General features: G+C 47.3%; 8 protein-coding genes across 8 annotated transcripts; 4 read left to right on the top strand and 4 right to left on the bottom strand.

Moving 5' to 3' along the window:
• Positions 1 to 2,717: 2,717 nt before the first annotated feature.
• Positions 2,718 to 2,951, bottom strand: F5891DRAFT_1187745 (uncharacterized protein; the record flags this gene model as incomplete). The annotated part of the gene is made up of 2 exons (XM_041366894.1): positions 2,718 to 2,758; positions 2,813 to 2,951. 2 exons carry the CDS (start codon positions 2,949 to 2,951, stop codon positions 2,718 to 2,720), a joined length of 180 nt encoding a protein of 59 aa, XP_041227040.1.
• Positions 2,952 to 3,281: 330 nt separating this feature from the next.
• Positions 3,282 to 4,490, top strand: F5891DRAFT_1172697 (uncharacterized protein; the record flags this gene model as incomplete). Its single annotated transcript, XM_041365603.1, has 3 exons — positions 3,282 to 3,350; positions 3,783 to 4,008; positions 4,184 to 4,490. 3 exons carry the CDS (start codon positions 3,282 to 3,284, stop codon positions 4,279 to 4,281), a joined length of 393 nt encoding a protein of 130 aa, XP_041227039.1. The 3' UTR covers positions 4,282 to 4,490.
• A 138-nt stretch (positions 4,491 to 4,628) lies between these two features.
• F5891DRAFT_1029651 (cytochrome P450) lies at positions 4,629 to 7,330 on the top strand. The gene is made up of 12 exons (XM_041361543.1): positions 4,629 to 4,880; positions 4,934 to 5,279; positions 5,340 to 5,436; positions 5,497 to 5,759; positions 5,812 to 6,061; positions 6,116 to 6,238; positions 6,290 to 6,392; positions 6,446 to 6,532; positions 6,583 to 6,617; positions 6,675 to 6,721; positions 6,773 to 6,895; positions 6,955 to 7,330. The coding sequence occupies exons 2-12, from the start codon at positions 5,098 to 5,100 to the stop codon at positions 7,166 to 7,168; spliced, it is 1,524 nt and encodes a 507-aa protein (XP_041227038.1). The 5' UTR covers positions 4,629 to 4,880; positions 4,934 to 5,097; the 3' UTR covers positions 7,169 to 7,330.
• Positions 7,331 to 8,047: 717 nt separating this feature from the next.
• F5891DRAFT_257267 (uncharacterized protein) lies at positions 8,048 to 9,740 on the bottom strand. Its single transcript, XM_041371107.1, has 6 exons — positions 9,612 to 9,740; positions 9,379 to 9,553; positions 8,927 to 9,322; positions 8,730 to 8,870; positions 8,493 to 8,670; positions 8,048 to 8,434 (listed from the first exon to the last, which is right to left on the bottom strand). Exons 2-6 carry the CDS (start codon positions 9,493 to 9,495, stop codon positions 8,145 to 8,147), a joined length of 1,122 nt encoding a protein of 373 aa, XP_041227037.1. The 5' UTR covers positions 9,496 to 9,553; positions 9,612 to 9,740; the 3' UTR covers positions 8,048 to 8,144.
• Positions 9,741 to 11,449: 1,709 nt separating this feature from the next.
• F5891DRAFT_1163877 (kinase-like domain-containing protein) lies at positions 11,450 to 13,205 on the bottom strand (the record flags this gene model as incomplete). The annotated part of the gene is made up of 8 exons (XM_041365340.1): positions 11,450 to 11,778; positions 11,827 to 11,986; positions 12,037 to 12,155; positions 12,210 to 12,419; positions 12,478 to 12,573; positions 12,597 to 12,829; positions 12,884 to 12,966; positions 13,017 to 13,205. 8 exons carry the CDS (start codon positions 13,203 to 13,205, stop codon positions 11,594 to 11,596), a joined length of 1,275 nt encoding a protein of 424 aa, XP_041227036.1. The 3' UTR covers positions 11,450 to 11,593.
• Positions 13,206 to 13,537: 332 nt separating this feature from the next.
• F5891DRAFT_1108317 (uncharacterized protein) lies at positions 13,538 to 14,032 on the bottom strand (the record flags this gene model as incomplete). Its single annotated transcript, XM_041363691.1, has 3 exons — positions 13,921 to 14,032; positions 13,613 to 13,847; positions 13,538 to 13,560 (listed from the first exon to the last, which is right to left on the bottom strand). Coding segments are annotated over exons 1-3 (276 nt in total), but the record flags the coding sequence as incomplete, so codon positions are not given.
• Positions 14,033 to 15,799: 1,767 nt separating this feature from the next.
• Positions 15,800 to 18,064, top strand: F5891DRAFT_256983 (MFS general substrate transporter). The gene is made up of 10 exons (XM_041371106.1): positions 15,800 to 16,037; positions 16,092 to 16,158; positions 16,210 to 16,343; positions 16,403 to 16,509; positions 16,560 to 17,092; positions 17,146 to 17,259; positions 17,310 to 17,401; positions 17,455 to 17,588; positions 17,640 to 17,772; positions 17,835 to 18,064. Exons 1-10 carry the CDS (start codon positions 15,879 to 15,881, stop codon positions 17,967 to 17,969), a joined length of 1,608 nt encoding a protein of 535 aa, XP_041227034.1. The 5' UTR covers positions 15,800 to 15,878; the 3' UTR covers positions 17,970 to 18,064.
• Positions 18,065 to 19,216: 1,152 nt separating this feature from the next.
• Positions 19,217 to 20,994, top strand: F5891DRAFT_256916 (WD40-repeat-containing domain protein). The gene is made up of 3 exons (XM_041371105.1): positions 19,217 to 20,232; positions 20,288 to 20,353; positions 20,408 to 20,994. Exons 1-3 carry the CDS (start codon positions 19,474 to 19,476, stop codon positions 20,867 to 20,869), a joined length of 1,287 nt encoding a protein of 428 aa, XP_041227033.1. The 5' UTR covers positions 19,217 to 19,473; the 3' UTR covers positions 20,870 to 20,994.
• The last annotated feature ends 13 nt before the right edge of the window (positions 20,995 to 21,007 follow it).

The raw sequence follows: 21,007 nt of genomic DNA, 5'->3' as shown, positions 1-21,007 counted from the left end.
AAATTGAACTCTCACTGAGACTCGATAATTTACCCTATTCCGCCTGGTGTGCTTTTGCAGGCTGTTTTGCTGCTTGTGCTACACACACTTGCTGCGACCCCATTTATTGTGTACATATCAGGTTACCTACCTCAAAAGTATCTGAATTGCAATGTTTCTCACCGACTCGGACGTTCTTCATGCCAGCATAAGCAAGTTTTTGTGACTTGTTATACATCCGAGTCGATGTCATGTGGTGCACAAGGTCATCTCCCTGACCGGATATGAGATGTAGGCCGCATGCGCGTGTGTTTGTAAGTTATTTTGAAGCGTTCAAGTTAATGACGCGGAGCAGGAACACGCCGTAATAATTATTGTCTGTTGTTGCACGGAGTTTGAATACTTACTTTTTCCTGGCCACTCGGAGGCATCACTCAGTCTACAACCTAAAATACCTATGGCCTAAGGCCTGACGCCTGAGGTCCAGGCTACCGTAGTATCGATCTAATATTGGGACTTGGACTAGATTCATAATACCTTCAAGCTATCAATTGCGAGGTCATTTCATGATTGGGACCCAGGGAAAGGCAATCCCCTTCATCGGAGTCCCAGACTCAACATTACTAGCAATCGTTCTACTCAGTGTGCAGCCATGAGCAACTCGACTTGCGGCATACCAGTAGAGGTACCAGCAGACCTCCACTTCGACGTGCAACGTTCTATATTTCAGGGCTGACTTCAACGTTGGCTAGCATTCTGAAATTTCTACTCGGCAAGTTTGGCACTGGTGAGTTACTGGTACTGTCATTCAAAATTACTCCCTGAAACCAGATGACGAGAATGACCTCAGGCTCCACTTGTGACACAAGGCGTAATCAAATTTACATGTCCCTCGGCGGCATAGAGCGGTGGGTCCAGGGTTACTGACAGACTTTGAAACGTAGCTGTGGAGTACTGCCGTAGATTCGTTTCGGCATGAGCTCGCTTCCATTTAGAACCTTCTCTTCGAAGGAAATCGAATCTCGCGCTCCGTGGGGAACCTGACTCCAAACCCCACACTCTGTAAAGCACGCGCATAAAGGTTACGTTCTCACTCATGTGTGACATCACTCGAAGTGCTCTTTTCAAAGCGAACACGAGCGTCAAATCCGTTCATTTTACACTTCACTGTTTCGTTTCAGTCCGATTTCACGGTTCTTGTAAAGTTGTCAGCTGGAAGATCCCATTGATTCTTCCCATACTCACAACAGGGCCTCGATGCAGACCTGCATGGGATCACGTATATAACTTGAAAGAAGACTGGCGCCTCTTTGAAAATTCATCTCAAATCTAGATCCGCAGCTTTCTCACTCTTTGCTTGCCTCACATATAGTGACGTCAGTAATTCTGCTCTCACTCTTCAAAAACTTCAAAAAGTCTTATCATGGGGGAAACATCCACGGCACTGCGCGAGTACTCTCGCAATATCGCTGCGCACACTTTGAGGCAGCTCGTAGAATGGCAAGCTTCGCTGGAACGCCTGTCAAAGGAATGCGAGCGGGAGAGAGAGCAGGACAGCGCCGACAAGTATGGTCCTAAAGGTAGCCGGCTGATTCTTCCTGTGAGTGTATGGGAATTAAACTATATTCCAGAGCACGCTCGACTCCCACAAAAGACTGCGTTGAGTGGGTAGAATGTCATTTCGGTGTGCAAAACCTGCGCTGTCTATATGTATGTGCCATGCAACACCATTGTCGTTCCCAGCTGAACTTAACTGAGTGCACGCCAGGCAAGATAACACTACTCTTCGTTTTCTCTTCCCACCCTCAAGCCCAATACTGCGGCGTGTATATCATGTCCCTTTGTCATGTTGTATCATTTAGTTCAAGTTGTCACATATTTCAATATGCTACGTAGAGTATCATGACAAAACAATTATAAAAGCGTTATGCTCGTGTCATTCTTATCAGATGTCAAATATTGGTGGTGGTTCTAACCGATAGGTTTTTCGATCTCATGGGCGTGTGCTCATGTACATGTACATGTATAAAAACCGGAAACTCATGGTTGTCATCGATAAGGTATGCCTAGGCCCCGTACACGATGCGTCCCTTTTCGTTTACTTGTTGCTTCCATTATGGCCACCCCTCGTTCTTCAAAATTTCTCCGACTATGAACTCAAAAAGAGGTGCTTCGTTTGACATCCAGTGCGCCTTGATATCGATCTATAACGCTTGAACTTCGAAGCTGGAGGCGCGGGCTGATGCATCGATGGCCCGAGGTTGATTCACGAACGGTGGCACGTTGCAGATTCCTTCGCAGGAGACCGTCGGCTCCTCTGACTTAGTCCCTACTGGTCTTCGATGTATCGCAGCCTGAATAGTTACCAGAGCATTGTCTTAGCTCTGCGCTCAGCCTCAGAACATTTCGTCTTCAAGTTGGGTGTCGCGAAGCTCCAGCTTTAGGTGTTTGAAGAAGTGGCGTTAATAGGAACTGTCATAGAATTGTTTAAACCTCGATTATCCATCCTCCGCGGCCGTTATATATCTATGTGCATGTAGTGAAAATACAGCAGTACGTAGTGCAGCGAAGGAACACACAAATATTTAATACGCATAAGGAAGACCACGAGCTCAGGAGACTCATGTGAAATACATTATTACATAGGCATGACTAGATATTTGAGCCTTCAACAAAGGGCGTCAGGTCGACGTAGGTAAACGGATGGCGGCGGACACACCTGCCGAGATTGAGGCATGTTAGGATCGCGACTTTGTATTGTTGCTCTGTGATGCCCTCGCTGTATGTTCGACCTTTGTCAGTTTTGTCATAGAATTGAGTTTATCACACCCACCGGCTCGCTCCTTCTCCTCTTGTTCCTTGGCCTTGCGCTCTAGCGCAGCGCGCCATTGGATAAGCTGCTCTAGCGTGTACGCAGTCATGTCCTCGGAGTATTGGCACAACTCGACATCAGGATTGATTTCTTGTGACATGATAGTGAGGATGATTTGAGTAGAGAAATTGAGCTCGATGTATTGCTTTACTCTGCAATATCGAAACATGGGGTTTTATACCCCAGCGGGCCGTGAGAGTGCTGCTGCAAGCCCCAGGGTTGTCGGGAGTTGCAGCTATAGACCGGTGGTGTGTTCAGACACGTCGAAGGCACCCTCATGACAGTATAAAGCGATGTCGTACGCAGTCCCTTTCTTCATGAACACATCCAGGATCAAAGAGGCTGTTTTAGTGCCTGGTGCCTCATGTTTTAGGTATAGCGGTAGGCTTATTGGAAGATTAATGAATGCTGGTGAGACAGCGATCACTTCATGTTTGCGAGAGAATCGTGGGTTTGCAGTGTGCACCGATACCGCACCGCTCGCCAGACATGCCGGATGGTAAGCACGTGACTAACTTGAGTACTTACATACAGTCTTCAAGCTGGCTGATCAATGTCTTCCACCTGAAAAAATACCAGTGGCGTCGGAGATTAACTGTCAGCTGAGGTCCTGGTGTGATATATGAGAACTCGGTTGAGACACTATCCGTTCATTTAAAAGAAATAAGTGACCGAGAAAATCAATCGAATAGTCGGAATGCGTACCTTGGCTATTAATATATGTAATAGCCTCGACGCACCTAAGACTAACTAAGACCGTCGCTTCAATGGTACCTGACACAGGAAATACTCGATTTAGAAGAAAAATAACGCACATGCCTTACAACATGCGCAAAAAAATCGGAAGCGGAACAAGACCGGGGGTCCCTTGAAATACATTGATCAGCGCTGACAGTCACACTTCAAGTGGCACTTCGGTTCCCTTCCTTAGGAACTTGTGCACGAAGTTAGGGATAGGCGGTTTCCTTTGGCAGCGGACGTCACGTCAGTCCCTGGTACCTTCACACTCCTCGCGGTGCACACTGGAAGCAGTTTCACAGAGACGTCCTTGCGGACCGCCTCGGATCTCTTGCACACATGTTCCGCCTTTCATAGAATGGTCCTCAACAGACTAATGCATGCATGGCTTGCGAGAAGAGCCCAAGACCCGACCAATAGTACGTCTTCTTGCCCATGGGGCGAGAAAACTCATGCCTGAAGGAAGTTCAGTATTGAATAACAAAATTTTTGAAAGTGTACGTCACGTCAAGGGAATAATTGCCAAGTGAATACTTATCTGTGAGCTGTGTAACACCATGATGTTCGTGTAACGATTTTGAACCTAGCACGCAGCCACATCGGCTGGAGAGTTTCACACCTTCAAGTTGACCCTGTGGGCGCCTGCTTTCCATTACGCATACCGAGCATATGGTAGACGTCATGCCAAGTAAATGAAAGGTTCCTGTGCAGGGATTCTTGCCCATTAAAAAAGATAAAACTTGAGCATTAATGCGATGGATGTCACGAACGCAGAACAACGGTACTAAGTAGCTGATTTAGGAAGTGCCGATGTATTTTTGTTGTATGTTGTTTGTTCAATGTCATTGACAGGCTTAGCCACTGCCTGAGGAAGCGCTTACACCTGAAATTTGGAATATAGACATATTTATGAGTTCTGGGCTCTTATTATTTGGCGTGTCAGCCTGAATAATAAGCGATTTTAATTGGTTCATAAATATTATGTAATCAAAAAATTTAAGTTACTACGTGGAGAACAAAGCTTGAGTTGAACCAACATGTAGGGTCCAGATTAACGTTATCATCCTTGTTCCAAGTAAAGTTGGGTCAATAGTAACATCGCTATGGTCCACGCAGAACCCCCAGCCTAACCTTCTCACTGACTCGGATAAGAGGTAATTCCGAATCACAAATATTCGGCGTCCTTACCAAATAACCGTGGCATCGTGTTGGAGAGTGATCAGCGATTCGACTCTGCCATAGTCCATGTTTCAAGAACTCACTCCCAGCTTGACATTCTCACTAGCAAGAGGTGATTCCAAACTACATTCGTCTATACCGAATAACAGAGGCACTGTTGAACAGTAATGTGGCTAATGATTCTCCTCCTCTACCGTAATCTGCATTACGAAGTCCGGCTCCCCTTCCCAGCCAGAGCGACCTTAATCCCGGTTATACTTCCGCGTCGAATAAGATAAGTAGTGCTATTGAATTTTTCACTCAAATCTTTTTCCAGCCCACTCAACACCATGATCCCAGAAAACTCCATCATGAGTGTCAATATATCATATACCGCTAGTATCGTCGCAATCGTGGTGGTCTTTGCCAAGTTATACCAGAAGTCCTCATTAGCCTCCGGAAAGAACAGCATTCCGCTTCCGCCTGGACCTCCCGCCCGTTGGTTCTGGAGCAACGCTTTACCTACTGTGAAGTGAGCTTTGATGATGTTCAAATCCACGATATTAGAAGCTGATGAAGATCGTCCACTCAGCATTGCCCATGCGCTGACCGACTTGGTCCGGGAGTATGGCTCGATCGTGTCGTTGCGACAAGGTAGCCAAGTGATAGTTGTCATTGGCAGCGTTGAGGTAACCCATTTCACAGCATAAGCTTCCTCTAATAATGACCCACATCGACCGCTTTACCAGGCAGCCACGGACATCATGGAGAAAGAGGGGGGATCACTGGTTGATCGACCGGGGTCCGTTGCTGTGGGTGAGATGCTCTCAAAGGGAATGCGGATTCTCATGGCTCGTTCCGGAGATCGTTTTCGGCGCCTCCGGAAAGCAGTACATACCCATTTACAACCGAAGGTGGCAGAGACATACCAAAATATGCAACGCGAGAATGCGATGATTTTCGTATTGGATATGCTGAATGATCCAAAGAACCCCCAGAAGCACGCACAGAGGTCCGTCATTACCATGACTTTTTGCGATCCTTTCATAGATATGTACCTCAAGATTTGCAGCATCAGTCATTCTTCGGGTGACTTATGGGAAGTCTGTGCCCACTGCCAACACCGATCCTGAAGTTGTCCGTATCCGCAGAGTCATGGAGCATTTTCAGGTCGCGATGCGCCCAGGAGCTTATCTCGTCGATCGTGTGCCCCTTTTGCGCTACTGGCCTAGTTACGGAAAACAACTTGCTGAGTGGCATCATGAGGAGCTAGAGCTATACAAGCATCAACTACAGCGCGTCGAGAGTGAAATTGCAAGTGGCTTTCCATTTTGATGAACGCATTCATTTATATCTTGTCATACTTAGGATCAAAACACAGCCGGCCCCTCTTTTACTAAGACACTATTGGAGCACGCCAATGAATATCAACTTTCCACAGATGAAATGGCATATCTTGCCGGATCACTCTTTGGGGCGGGATCTGATACGGCAAGTCATGCAACCAGTTTATCTCCGCGAAGGTACTTATTTGTAGTTCAGACCGCTGTTGCAATGACCGTTGCTATTATGGCTGCAGCATGTTACCCAGCGGCCCAGGCAAAGGTCCACGAGGAGCTTAATATGATCATCGGGTCAGACAGAGGTACTGCTAAAGGATACGAAGTATTTGATTTCTCGACTAATTTCTCGTGGTAGCGCCAACATTTGAAGACTCAAGCTCCCTCCCCCAATTGCATGCGTTCTTGTTGGAAAGCTTGAGATGGAGACCTGTCATCCGCATAGGTCAGTTTCAAATTCTGCACGCTCCTGCACAATGCTGATATGTGCCTCAGGATTTCCACACCGTGCAACAAAGGATATTTTCTGGGTTAGTATCTTAGATTGATCGTAACTTACATTCTCATTCTAGTCTGTGTGAGATCAGCAAGGATACTACATTCCTGAGGGTGCAATAGTTTATGGGTGCCAATGGTAAGGTGTCACTTCTCGATGTACACCGCTTCATTAAGTGCATGTTTCCAGGGCTATTTCTCGCGATCCTATTGCCTTCCCAGATCCTGAAACGTTCGATCCCCAGCGCTGGATTGACTCCGAAGGCCGCCTCAAAGACAACGTCAGGTTCATCACATACGGCTTTGGTAGACGGTAAGCCGTGCCGACATCGTTTTTTGACACTGTCGTTGAAGTTCACTTGTCATCAAAAGTGTATGTCCCGGTCTGCACCTCGCAAACCACTCGTTGTACATCAGCCTCGCAATTCTGTTGTGGTCTTTCCGCATCGTTCAACGACCTGACGCCCCGATCAACACGCATGCTTTCTTGGATGCTGTTATTGCCCACGCAAGGCCATTTGAAATCGATGTCATTCCCCGGATCGAAGTTGCGAAACTGAAAGAGCTTATGACTGACGGTGTATAGATTAAAGAAGCTTATATCCGCCGGAGAGATATTAGACTACATAGGAGAGCTGGTCCAGCATATGCATGTAGACAGGCAAGACGAGCATGTCATTTATTTGAGTTCAATCAGCAGAGGAAGAAAGGCACCCGGGAAAACTCATCACAACGGACTCATCAACACCTGATAAAGTTGTGGGACAATACATGCAGGCCGTAAGGGCTTAAGGTCATCTGTACTTGGCTCAAATCGTATGAAGGGTATGAGGATATATCAATAGTGGTAGGCAGGCATGGGGAATCCACGAGGCTTTGTCCTAGACCGCTTCTGAGAAGCGGGAAGTAAACGAAATATGAGAAAGTGTCCGAGGTCAGGTACTCCGAAAGCAGATGAAGTGAATATAGATCCTAGTTTTGTGAAGAAAACGGATTGCTAGTCAGTCACAGCCAGAGCCAGGTCCTTTTCGCCTTGCAGAACACTTGAGGGCATAGTTGAATTGGCATCGGTCGAGCCCAGAATTATACTGGAAGCTTCTCGGCGTCCTGCAGACTAGTCATGGCATGGGTGAGCGCCACCGGTAGCTGTTAGGCTATAGTTTATCCACAACTTCTTCACCCACTACTTCGTAGATGCCCTTCCCTGCCGTCTCCACGCAACATGTAGTGTTGGTGTTTGATCTCTTCAAAAACGATACTGTTAATGACAGCTTCGTGTCAGATGCTATAGATGTCCTGAACACATGCCCTGACTACAAGCAGAAGGCGCCCGACATCTACTGCACGAGACGACAAGCCTGTAGCTAGGGAACATGTCGATGAAATAAAGATCGCAAGCCTGAGGTAATCGAGAGCTCCGTGCCAGTGACGATAGGGTTAAAATGCCGTAGATCGAACAGGGAAGGCATAGATTTTGCTCTCGTGGACATTAGGGTTTCGCACACGACCGCAGTCACGATTCTTCTGGTAACTTGATGCCATGAGGTCGTTCACGAATTCCGTTACATCAGTTCCATTATCCAAGTTGAGATAGGCGAAATGGAACGCTTCGGCGTAGGCAGCTGGATGATGTCGGAAGTATGTTTCACTTGCTCTGCTGTAGTAGCCGAGGAAGGGCCGGGTGCAGGCTGAGCAGAAGAAGTGACCTTCACCGTGTTCTTGTGCGGCAAATTGATAACTACGTGTGAAGCACAGGCACCAGACTGAGTCAACGTCGGCCCCAGCGACGTTGGAGCTGCCGACTGATCCTCGGTGGGTGAGAAGTATTTTGCAGAGACGTGCACACGGTGTCCTGCGAATGCATATCAAAGTCAACAAGTTGTGGTTCCATTAAACCATGAGAAACATACCTATGTTCTTAGAAATAGCACCAGCAGGCCACTCGCACTTCTGATGGTCTACAATGCAGCGCATGCAGGAATTTGATAGTTCGTACTCGTCAGTCTGCGAACACAGACGAAGTACGGTGAGGCAGAGCCTCGTCGCCGATGGTTGTTTTTTTTCACATCTCTTGCATTCAAGCACCACCTATGGCGGCCGGAAAAGAGCTTAGTATGAAAGAGGTTCAACAGAAACAAGAAACTCACTACGCGAGGGTCTCGCAGGTTGTTGTCTTGCATTAGCTCGTTGAAAGAGCGGGGTTTGGATGGAGGCATGCGCCGGAGTGGTTTCTTTACGGAGGGTGGGAGTCTGGGCCGATTGGAAGGACGGTCCGCGAATGAAGAAGGCTATAGATGGAGTCTAACGTTAGTCACTACAAGATGCGAACCTAGGGGAGACGTACCGTTTGGACATCAGAACTTATGTCGCCTTGCAGCGCTTCCTCTCGAGGGCGTTTAGCCTGAGAAGTGCGAGTGTGATGCGTAGACTTCTCGTCAGTTATCTCATCGCCCGCGCCAGCGCGGTTACCACCTTTGCCCTCGTTAGAAGGGTCGGGGAGAGCGATGATAGCAAGCGAAGACAACTGGGTGCTAGCGAGAGGGTCCCTGATCACGGGACTCCCCATTAAAGCTTGCATTTTTGCTTCCCAAGCCTCAGCAGTAAGAGGAAGCCACTGGCGACCCCAAGATCGCCAAGGGTAATGCAGGCGCGCATCCACCTGCTCTTGGAAGGTTGTGTAGAGTTGAGAGACCGCCGTGAGCGTGAGTAACACCTTGCGTTCCTCGGTGTCGAGCCAAGTCTAGGAAAGGAATTATAGTTGACGAGGGAAAGGGTTTGAAGAACCATGAAGCTCACCAGAAATCGCACGACTTCGCGTCCCCAGTCCCCTAGCACGTCTAAAGGAGCGTCCGTGCCGGGAGCTTGCAGAACGAGTGCGCTGGCCATTTCCGTGATTTCGCTCAAGGTAGGCATGTTGGAAAGGGACGTAGTAAAGACAGATGATGGGAGTGGATAGAAGAGATAAGACAAACTATCAAACAGATTATTGATAGAAGTTCAATCGAATTACATGCGAATTGGTCACTCACGATCATTTGCGGTCACTCGCATCAACTTGCGATGAGCCAGGCAGTCCAGAAACAAGGATCCAGGACCTACATAGCTTTTATTGTGACTTCCAAACCCCCTCGCTTGACGGACAACCTTTTACTATTGCTCAATCTGAAGTTAACCACCATCCTCCCTGGGCTACTTCAATCACCGTGTCTGTAGCCTGATCGGCCGAACACCCGAGCCGAGATTGGACCTCGCTGCACAGCCCCCCCAATGAGCCTGATTGTCCTGATCCCGATAAAAAGTTTCATAGCTCGGGAAGAATATGAATTTGGATGGTATGGAAAATATGCAGAAGAAAATCCAGTAAACAACATTCTAACAACAGTGGAACAACTGTTATATCGGTCTGCCTAAAAACAGTACAACGCGTGCAGCAGGCATTAATTACGCGCTGAGAATGATACTGGCCCAGGACAGTGGTAGCCATCAGGCCATCATTTGGGCGCGGAGTACTGCAGACGTAGCCGCCAAACACAGCAAAGGGAAATTCGCCCTGGAGCGTCTAGTATGCTCGCATATCGGCCATGCATTTACGCAGTGACCATTCCTCCCTCGCTAAATTACCTCGGCCAAGAGCAAGCCAAGAGGAGTTCCACTTGAGACAGATTGGGTCAAAGCATTAGACACTACAGGTGTGACGAAGAAGATGCCACGAAATTTACACCAACAATTGTCATACCCGAATCCAGGGACAGAGAATGTCGTAGCGACACTTCACCGTCGTGGCCTTGCTCACCAACCAACACTTGGCCTCTGACGCCAGTTTAACCACGGGCGTGTCTTTGTATTTCTGCGACAAGTTGGATACAGGATATCATGCTAACCATGTCTGCAGAGGTTGATGGTATAGTAACACCAGGTGTGGAAACGCACGGGCGGGCAAGCGAAAGCTTATAATGCAGGGTGAGTGTGCACCCTGTAAGGAGAAATGGGGAGAAGCGGGCGAACCACGAGAAAGTATTTGAGGTCGTGTACTCTGAAGGCAGAGGAAGCAGATGGATCTCGGATTCGACGGTAGCGGAATGGTATCTTGGCGGAATGTTAGTAAGAGGAGACGTGAAGTTGGCATCGAACCGATGGAGTGATCAGAATAAGGCTTCAATTTCTTTCTTTTTGGATCCTAGCGCCTATCAGCATGCCACGAGGCTTGTAGTAGACGTGTCGCACTCCAGGAGCGCAGCTTAAACATAGACAGGGTAGGTAGCCTGAGGTTACCCGAAGGACATGGCCAGGACACTTCAGGCGGTCTCCAAACGGAGTGTGAAAGTCGTGTCCGTCACTGTTTCTCACGCTTGCAACAGTGCCAAAGGACTTACTTCCATAACGTTGGGAGCCAGTTTCTCCTAGTATTGCATTCTTTAGCGCCTCTGACTTCTTGTTAGGCATACAACGCGAATAACCTAATTCATAGCACCTTTATCTGTGGAACAGCCCACTATGATCATGAAACAGTCTGACAAGATTGAAGATGCTCGAGGGTCAATTGAAGTATTCTGGAATGCGAAGCGGATACAGACCTGGTCAAGACGCTGATCTGCGAAAACGCTCAACTATATACCCAAACTCAATCAGAGTGTAAATGGCTGTACATGGTCACCATGTTTTTTTCTTGAAACACACTCTCGGACGGAGGTTCTCAACACATCTGACAGCCATGATGCACCTTCTGGCTACGGCCGCATCAGAGAACCTGTGAGAAGAAGATATCGTCATATATCATTATATATCGTAATATATAGGAAAGGTTTTCGTCACATTGGAATATAAAGTGATATAAAGCAATATATGACTATGTAAAAGCACCATAATCAGCATAATCCCCAGCAAGAACTCACCGGTTTACTGATGACGCAGTAATGATGCATATTATGAGTCTAAAGATCATTTGTGAAATGTGCAACATCTAAGGCTTCAGAAGCACTTTGAATTATACCAGAAGATCCATGCCGTCGTCTCACGCGTTCGTGAGCCACTCGTCGTCGAGTAGCTGTAAGGCTGTAGGTCGTACGTGGGGATCAATAGTTAAACACTTCCGAATAAAGGCAGCGGCAGGAGCTATGTCCTTCTCGTCCATAACTTTATATGCTCTAAGACAGCTTTCCATTGCTTGAGGAATCAGATTGTGAACGCGCAGTGATCCTTAAAACGAGTTTTAAATCTACTCGCTGATAAAGTACGATACCTTACCTTGTTCATCAAAGAAAGCACTCCGGCGTTGACATCGTTCCAAAAAGCTAGGTGGGAAAGGACCAATATGTTCGAGGATTTGTTGGAGACAAAGATTTTCAACGCTGATGGAGGACTCCGAGAGTTGAAACATAGCTGCACCAGTCAGGTATTCGAAAACCTAGATGACTTTCAGTTGATGACAGCAAGCAAAAATAAACTATATCTTACTAAACATCCCATGGACCATACGTCAATGGGCGCAGACCACCCATGTCCCAAAGTAACTTCTGGTGCGCGGAGGAGAAGAGGTTGAGCCAGCTCTACTCGGCGCTCTTTGGCGGGTGTTGCTGTTGACAACAGGGCAGGTGAGATACCGACGTTCAAATGTAAGGTCCCTTGACCATAATCAATCAAACAAACCTTGAGGTTGCTCGCATCCTCCCGAAGACCAAAATTAGGGAGCGGCTGTGACTTTACTGTGATGATAGGTTCAGGAGATAAAATGGGCTCAAAACGAGGTTCGTATGTCGCGGATGGCGTTTCTTCGAGGAGACGAGTTATAGCTTCATCTTCGTAGTCCACACAGATAAGAACATTGTCGGGTTTCACATCTTAAGAACTACGTTGTCAGTTACGAACTTTGGTATTAAATAGAGCTGGAATACATACCTGTATGTACAAAGTCGCACTCGCGGTGAAGATAGTCCAAAGCAAGAAGTGTTTGTTTGACTATACGTTTAGTGACAGCGACAGGGAAAGCATGCCCTTGGGTTGCAGCCTGCGGAGACTGATCATGTTCGCCCCCAGAATGTTGGTCACGATGCAAATGTGAGGACCATGGCGACTCTTTTCGACGATTACGTCGTAGAGATGAAGACAGTGTTGGTGGCCGGGGTGATTAGGATTAGCTGTTTTGATGGTCCCAAGAGAGTCCACCTCACGTAGAAATCCTTTCACCACACCTGCGGTCGCGTTGACAGTAAGAACCTTGACAGCAACATATTTCGCTGGATACGCGTTTCTAAAATACCGTGATCCTGAGCAGGCTCGATTGGAACCAAAGGAATGCACTTACCCCAGGGTGCGCGCGAGCCACACGTTGGAGTTACCTGCCCATCCAAGTTTTCTCACAATCTGGAGCTTGCCCTCTCCGAAATACTGTCTCAAGGTAATGGGGTAATATCCAAACCCTTGCTCAAGGAGAGCACAAGTGGCTCTTCGTCGCACATAAATTCTTCCCCGTCGTCCTTGTCGTTGATTTGCACATGGACGAATGGATCCTTCAAAGGTCTTTTAATATCGTGAGCCACTGGTGAGGATGTGGAAGTAAAGCGAGGAAGTGTGCGACCTAGGGTCCTCCATAGAGTACCACGAAGTGAGTTGGCTACGACGAACATTATTTGAAGTCGAGGAGGTTTTCTTTCATACTTAAAAATATGGGCGTCGATACTCGAGTGCTATAATAAATGATAATCAAGGGTCCGCATACTTACGTTACGACTTGTATCCAATCATACCAATCAAACGTGTTCTTGTTCCACCGGACTTATGATTTAGCGCAATTTGCAAAATGAATGAAAGCTGTAGTATCCAAAACCAGCTCCAAAGCACATTCGAGGTCCATGAAGCATGAGGACTTATATGTGCAGTTTCGTCTTTCTGCGCTCCAACATCGTGAGCGGTTTGTCACATCTGAGGGCCCGGGAGGGCTCAGCCTGAAGAGTCTTTGAAGGTGTATGGCAAAACTTGAAGCTTGAAGTACATTTAATGTAAACAGGAAATGGAGCAAAGAACGAACAACCACCAGAAGACTAAGCTATGTTGACGGCCCATGACGGGTACTTGAGTTGGGATTTGCCCTGAACACATAACATTCTGGTCGGTGCTAAATCTCGTTCTCGCAGTGACTGTCGTTGATCTGTACATGGACCGACATATCGCCTTTAGGCGAGCCAGTAAGGTAGTAGGGGCCATCAGTGCTAGCAAGGAATCGTACGATGCTGCAGTGTGGTTTCTTGTGGAGCGCAACGAAGGTTTGCTTTCATACTTACTAAATCGGAATATACTAATCTGAAAATTGTTGTTGTTTGGACTCAAAAAGGCTTGCAATGCCAAACAAACTTGCCAGCATCCCTCACTGAGTCGATTTGAAAGTTACCCTGAGCAGCCCTGAGCCTGCCAGACTGCCGCGGTACCGGTAAGACCTTCCTGGGTCATATCCAGCGTACCGGTCTCCCGTATGCGTGTTAGGGAAGAAATGTGAGAATCTGTTTTGCTTTTAGACTCGGGCGAGCGTTATTAACATGCATTTGAGCGTGAGTAACCGACAATCACAAGTCTAGTCTCCGTTCCCAGTCGACTTCATTCATCCATTTTCACGGGTCCCCTGTATGGCCCGACATGGTCAACTTCAAGTCTCGAATCTTCGGACATGCACAGGAAATATCAGACGTTGAGTTTGAACTGCATTCTTAGTGGAAGTTGTTGTAAAGCCTATGGTCGAGAAAAGGTCTAAACTGTGGAGTTACAGTGAATGATTCTTGTTCCTTGGGATTCAGCGTATGTCGTGCTCGTCTCTCATTTCTCTCCTTAAAGTTTAGCCCATGAAGCCTTGCGGCCGACGAAGGAATTTCACACTTGCCTTCGCAATTCAGTTTACTATTCAGTAGAATCGGTACCACATATCCCCGCGCAATGCCTCAAGTGCGTTTGCTCTCATCTGCATATCTTTATGATCCGATCACTTTTTGAATCAGATCTCACCACCGATGATATAGTAATATCGTCCAGTAGCAAGTAATACCAAGACTTCGAACTTGACTAGCAAGACATTTCAAGACCTCATGACACGGGTATTGGACCTTCTATTCATCGCACCTAACCGACCTTAGGCAAGCTAGTTCTTGGCATTGCATTCGCATGCGTTTCTTACATATCTCCACTCCAGCATCCGAGTTCGTTCTCAGACTAATGCCTAATCCGGCGTCTCTTCGGGTTTTGTCTCGACACATTGAGCAATGTCCGCCTCAGCGTGGCTACAGAACGATAGTGCCATTATCCCCGTACAAGGAGAATCCCTGTTTCATTCCTTCCAATCAGCGGCAACCCTTCTCGCCTCCGTCTCAGATAATGCGATCGTAGTCGTGGGTCTGGCTAATCAGAAGAACTGAAAGCGCAAACAGACCAACTCGATTCTAAAGTATCCGCACCAATCGGAGATCGGGAAGATGCGGGTAAGAAGATGCTGATTATGCAACAGCGCCGAACTTTTTGATATGACGAAATCCGGCCCGCAACTATATACGAGGAAGAAACACACAAGAAAGACGCACAGGGTACGTGCTCGATGTTTTTTTATACTTTCCTTTGTCCCAATAGTCCAGTGTCCCACAATCTTTTACTGCATTGGCAGACTATCATTTATCTCCATTCTCTTCCCGCGGAAATGATGTATGTTTACGTGACTAGTAGCAGCTGCCTCGAAGTCATGCTTAGAGTATGGCAATTTTACGATCGTAAGATACATGCTAGGTTTAAAGCGATAACAAAACTCATGCGTTTAGATGATGGTTCAATCTATCCGAATAACCTTATGTCCGGAAGGCTTCGCCTTCCCATCCTGACAAGCGTTGATATGCTATATCGCTCCTATGTGTGGTCTGTATCTGTTCGTTGTAGGTGGGTACCAGACTGAAGTCTTCGAATAGGGGTTATTCTTGTCCTGTTGGACTCGATTTGAAGCTTGAAAGTTGGGACCAATGTCACAAAGCTGACATAAAGTGTAGCCGGCGATGCTCGAGCATGGCAGAAGGAGTAAATGTATACATCCTTCGGAATCCAAAACAGATTCGCCAGTAATCCTGTCGGACTAATCTCCGATGGCTTGGCTAGCCAGGCTAGGACTATCATCACGCAATGGTGCGTACACGTACTCGGTACATACCGGTATCGTAATATCTTTCAGAGTGTAGGATCACATTGTAAGCTCTCCCTTTGACTGTATAAGAAGCAATAGATTATGAGTCAGATAATCAAAATTTTGCTGCTTCGTCTTTTTCAATTTGCGACTCATGGCTACTTTAACCGTTGCAGAAGCGCCTTCTGGGTCTGAACACAAGACGCCACGTCAAAAATCGGACGTCAAGGTGTTCACAAGCGCAAATGATACAATTGACATAGAACATGCTCCAGTCAATGACGACCCCCGTCAGTGGAGTCGTACCAGAAAGGTGTGTGTATGACACTTGCATTATGTGATCCACCTGACGCTGTACCACCTGTAGACGATGACTTTGTGCATCGTGTCACTGGCTACAGTGGTGTCCGCATTAGCCTCTAATATTCAAAATCGTTCGTCACGTTACTTTCCTCACGAGCAATTTTTTTAACACCGTCTCACAGCCTCGAACCTTCTGATAGAGGAGGATTTACATGCCACAAGTAGCCAGATTAGCTGGACATTAGCGGCGTTCCAACTCATACAAGGGAACTTTCCGCTGTTGTGGAGCGCCGCAAGTGAGATCAAAGGCCGTAAGGTGGGTCTAAGTGTACCTTTCTCGATCTGCTTGATGAGCGCAAATCTCGTTTCTCACAGCCCGTCTATTTGGTGGCTTCAGCTATATTCGTGACAGGAAATGCTGCCTTGGCGCTCTCAAAGACCATCAATGTGATGATTGGTATGCGAGCACTTCAAGCTGTGGGGTGAGCATCCATCCAAAAAAATTGATCAATGGTTGACTCCCCTCCTAAAGTTCCTGCGCTGTTATTTCTATTTCGGCTGCAACCCTGGCCGATATCTATGAGCCTCACGAGCGCGGTACTATGATGGGCATATTCTATGCTGCACCTCTCGTAGGACCCGCACTCGGCCCCATACTTGGCGGATCATTGTCACAAGCCTTCGGCTGGCGTGCGAGTTTCTACTTTCTAGTAATTTGTGGAGGGATCATCTTCTTGTCCTTCCTCATCCTTTTCAAGGACACGCACCGACGTGAACGAAGTCTCACATATCGCTTCGCTTTACGACGACTTCATACATCCAGAGAACCCGTTCAGAGCTCCAGCAAGTCTACCATCACTGCGCATGAGTCCAGCAAGGGCAAAACATCGGTCAAGGACACCGAGAAGCAGCTCCAACGACTGAATGTTCCAGACGATACATTAGTGGCAACTTCAGCACTTGGGCTGGACGATGTCAGGCTATCAATAAAGGACATCGACCCCTTCCGACCATACTTTCGAATTCTGTCACGAAAGAACAATGTTTTAATTCTTATCGCTAATGGTGAGTGAACAGTTATTTTGTACACTTTATTGGTGATTTCATTTTGGGATAAGGACTCGTATTCGGTTTCACCTCTTGCCTTTCATACACGTGTGCCCGCACTCTGGCAAACTCATATAACTATGATGCATTGAGTGTCGGCGTGGTCTTGCTTTGCTTAGGCATAGGTGAGACCTTCGTCACTTGGATTGTGGCAGAGAACTAACTTACTGTGAAGGAAGCATCGCTGGGAGTGTGATTGGTGGGCGTTGGTCCGACCGGGTGCTTGCAAAGATGATGGAAGCGAATGGAGGAAAGTGGTGTGCAGAAGTGACCCCTTTTTATACTCCCGCACTGGAGCTCTTGATTGACATCTTCCGAAGATACGCTTGGAGAGCTCGTTATTGGGGATGCCGTGGCTACCCCCGGCTGTTATCGGTTATGCTTGGGTGTGTGAAAAGCATGTCAATGTTGCTGTCATTTGCGTCATGCTCATTCTGATTGGATTTTCCTCCACGTCAGTACACCACTTATTCATTATCGTTGTTGCTCTGACATCTACTTCCAGATGGATGTCTACTAGTTTGTTGGCATACCTTGTTGATGCCAACCCTGGTCGTTCGTGTACGGCAGTGGCTACAAACAGCTCGTTCCGAGGATCTCTGGCTTTTGTTTCAGTGATCACTGCTGTACCGCTTCAAGTGAGTTCTCTTGATATCTGCTGTATCTCACAAATTCTGACATTAGCCCACTCTCTTTGTAGAATACTTTAGGAGATGGGGGGTTATATACTGTGTGGGCTGGCATCCTGATTGTGACGGAGTTATTGGTTATATTGGTACTGCGCAAGGGAGAATCGTGGCGCAAGGAAGGTGAGGAGCATGAGCTAAAATGCTAAGTGAATGAATCTCTTGTGTTACAACTGATAGGATACAACCTGAAGTGATTGCTGCTGCATGGCTCGTGTTGTAAAAAGGAAATCATGTACGAGTTTGTATCTATATAGAAGATTTCTTTTGTGACATAGACATGACGGCGAAATTATTTGAACTGGCGGGAAAGTAAAAGGATCATTGACGTTTGAGCTATGGACTGGGTACAGATTGCAAGGGAAATCCAAGGCCAGACCTCTATAGCGGGAGGCTGCGGATCTATCTATCGAGGATCGACTGCTGTAACACAGCGCAAGACTATCGACCGCGAGCCAGGACTCCTACCACTGAGCCAGACCACCCTACTACAACAAACGCCCTATCACTTACATGGCGTAATGGCATGCTCTTGCTGACCGACTGATTAAGACGTGACTAGGATAGGTGGGTCCACGTATGTAGGATCACGGTAACGTGCAATAGACGCAGTGGGCAGAAGAGGCGCCCGTCACTCAAACCAACATCAAAAATTGGCTGCAAATATCGTCACCTGTCAATCGGGGATCAGCGCAACCCCATGGAATTCATATTAAATCACTCGCCCACCGAGTCAGTTGCCACCACGCGAGATATAACAATCAACCGGTGAGCATTGGCGAACTGTTGCGCCTATAATTGATCGCTGACTGTGTCAGCCAGATTGATTCACCAAACACCTTACGATAGCAACTTCTGATTTTGATCTGACGCTGCCGGTGGAGAGTGGGTGTAAGTCAGATAAAGCAGGACCTTTTCAGATTGAAATCACCAGTGTGTCGAACATTATGCCACTGGATATCAGGCCATCAGTGAATGAAATAGAGGTTCAAAATTCAAAAACTCAATGCAGCGTCACAACAGAGCTCATAAACGTTGATCTGGCGCCTAAAGAAAAGCATCATTGTTTTAATGAGCACCCTATGGCAGGCAATACGGCTGAAGCAGATCCAGAGAGGAGAGATGGATCAGCATACGTATGCAGACATGACATATACTCGGTGGAATGGTATGAGCAGTGAGAGGAAGAACGACACCCATCAATCTCATTAGATTGAACATCAACATCTGTATTCATTCACACTCCTTTCAATTGGAGAAATGACCTGTAGCCACCACTATGAAGCACGTCAATAAAACTCTCAAGCTATGTAACCGAGAAGCGCGCAATCAGTGTTCTATGCATCCGGCACCAGATTAACATATAAGAAAAACACCAAAAGCACGATGTACTCACCTGGCGTGCCCAAATTCCCTGCACGGTCTCTCGCACCACACCCATACCATCCCGTGTATGTGATGATAGTTCATCCTGACGTCAGCAAGCACTACATCGTGTTCTGGGCGAAAGTAGAGCTTTGAACGAGCGAGAAATGGACGGAGTTCGGAGTACATATGAACAACATTAGCTCTGAAGCAAACCATAGATAGACGCGAGAAGCTGTGTTTACTTACTGGTAATGCATTGTCTTGAATACATGAATCAAGACATGAATGGAATTCGATGGTCGGCAATCGTTGTTTGCAAACATCAAACCGATGCGACAAAAACCTGTGAATGGACGATTAGCGCCGCCTCGCGGAAATCATGCCTTCCACATACAGGATATAAAAACTCGCCTGTCTTGCCAGCTTGCCTCCAAGCAACAGACCAGTAGACCAACCAGTGAGTGCTGGTCAACTTGTTCGCTTTCATCATTAATCACCTGCGTGTGGAGTCTTGCATATTCGCCTTCAGGTGAGAGAATTGCATCAGGCGGGTTCAAATCGATTTGCATCTGGAACACGAAAACCGGCAAGCTTGTCATTGGCCCCATCAAATTTGGCCTGAAGGGTTCTGTGACATCGTTGGTGTGGTCGTCAGATAGTACTAAATTGTACTCAGCATCTGACGAATTCGCACGTGTTTTCGACAACAAATCAGGCCAATTACCTTCCATCGTACTTTCACCTAAAGACAATGTCCTGGTGTGCGTGGGCGACAATAGCTTTGCACAGCTATGGGATACAGAGTCCGGCCGGCCACTCGGTAAATCAATCCACCAGAATCACGACACCCTATACCAGGTGTCGTTCTCTCGAGATGGGAAATACGTAGCCTATGGCGGAGAGGACGGGAAACTCACTCTATGCATGGTCAAAGACATAGCTCCTCAGCTTCCGAAACCCACAGTACCACATAAAAATGATGGACAAAGTATACGAGAGGAAACTCAGCCCAACTTCCCATCATTATCATTATCATGCCTCGACGTCAGTACTTTCACGTTTGACTGCTTGTGCTCTTTGCTTATATTGTTGTTGGCAGGCTGATGCTACGGGAGGTGGTGATTTTATCGAGGAGGGGCACGACGATCCGTCCAAATTCTTCCAGGTAAAACTCCTGTTTTCATCCAAGGGCACTAACGCTGAGAACAAGTACTTGTAGTTTTCGCAGCAATCTCTTCCATTGCCATCGTCTGGCTTCCATTTTCCCTCCTTATTGTCTGTTCGCCGCTTCTTGAGTGTCATCTCTCGACGTCGCCAATTGCCAGACCAGTCCATTCCACAAGAACTCTCCAAAGGTGGTTTATTCAGTCATGCTCGCTCAAACTCGTCTGTGGAGCTTGCTACCACAAACCCAAAACCAGGACCAGAAGCTAAAGTGGGAGAAGGTGAAGGTGAAGGCGAAAATATTGATGATGTAAATGCCATTCCGACTCTCGCATACCATTATCTCAACGCGACGGCTGTCAGCGCGGTTCCGCACATGATTCGCTCAGTGCCAGTAATAATAAAGGCAAACAGCGAGTTGATCCACCCGCCAACGCTCAGAGCCCACCGTTGTATGATCGCACCTCCACAGTCTACCTCGATAGCAAAGATCATCGAACACTCTGGAAACGGCTAGTGGTACGGCAGCCTCGAGGAAAAAAATCCATGTCTAGTTTCCTACATTCCAGCACTCGACCTACATGTGCGCCCCAACAAATACTGCGCAATCCCTGGCACTGGAATTCCAGTTCATTTCCAGCAGGATCTTCCAGAT

The sequence above is a fragment of the Suillus fuscotomentosus genome (genome assembly GCF_016647785.1).
Source record: "Suillus fuscotomentosus strain FC203 chromosome Unknown F5891scaffold_22, whole genome shotgun sequence".
Classification (NCBI taxonomy): Eukaryota; Fungi; Basidiomycota; class Agaricomycetes; order Boletales; family Suillaceae; genus Suillus; species Suillus fuscotomentosus.
This window is presented reverse-complemented; position numbering and strand designations above follow the sequence as displayed.

Bases quoted from the DNA above. Each gene is read 5' to 3' on its own strand.
- F5891DRAFT_1029651 (XM_041361543.1), top strand. From the start codon at position 5,098: ATGATCCCAGAAAACTCCATCATGAGTGTCAATATATCATATACCGCT. The intron at 6,722-6,772 runs GTAAGGTGTCAC...GCATGTTTCCAG, and splicing joins ATAGTTTATGGGTGCCAATG to GGCTATTTCTCGCGATCCTA. The intron at 6,896-6,954 runs GTAAGCCGTGCC...TGTCATCAAAAG, and splicing joins ACATACGGCTTTGGTAGACG to TGTATGTCCCGGTCTGCACC.
- F5891DRAFT_257267 (XM_041371107.1), bottom strand. From the start codon at position 9,495: ATGCCTACCTTGAGCGAAATCACGGAAATGGCCAGCGCACTCGTTCTG. The intron at 9,323-9,378 runs GTGAGCTTCATG...TTCCTTTCCTAG, and splicing joins GCGAAGTCGTGCGATTTCTG to ACTTGGCTCGACACCGAGGA. The intron at 8,871-8,926 runs GTACGTCTCCCC...CTCCATCTATAG, and splicing joins TAAGTTCTGATGTCCAAACG to CCTTCTTCATTCGCGGACCG.
- F5891DRAFT_256983 (XM_041371106.1), top strand. From the start codon at position 15,879: ATGGCTACTTTAACCGTTGCAGAAGCGCCTTCTGGGTCTGAACACAAG. The intron at 16,159-16,209 runs GTTCGTCACGTT...ACCGTCTCACAG, and splicing joins AGCCTCTAATATTCAAAATC to CCTCGAACCTTCTGATAGAG. The intron at 17,093-17,145 runs GTGAGTGAACAG...TTTTGGGATAAG, and splicing joins TTTAATTCTTATCGCTAATG to GACTCGTATTCGGTTTCACC.
- F5891DRAFT_256916 (XM_041371105.1), top strand. From the start codon at position 19,474: ATGGAATTCGATGGTCGGCAATCGTTGTTTGCAAACATCAAACCGATG. The intron at 20,233-20,287 runs GTCAGTACTTTC...TGTTGTTGGCAG, and splicing joins TATCATTATCATGCCTCGAC to GCTGATGCTACGGGAGGTGG. The intron at 20,354-20,407 runs GTAAAACTCCTG...AAGTACTTGTAG, and splicing joins ATCCGTCCAAATTCTTCCAG to TTTTCGCAGCAATCTCTTCC.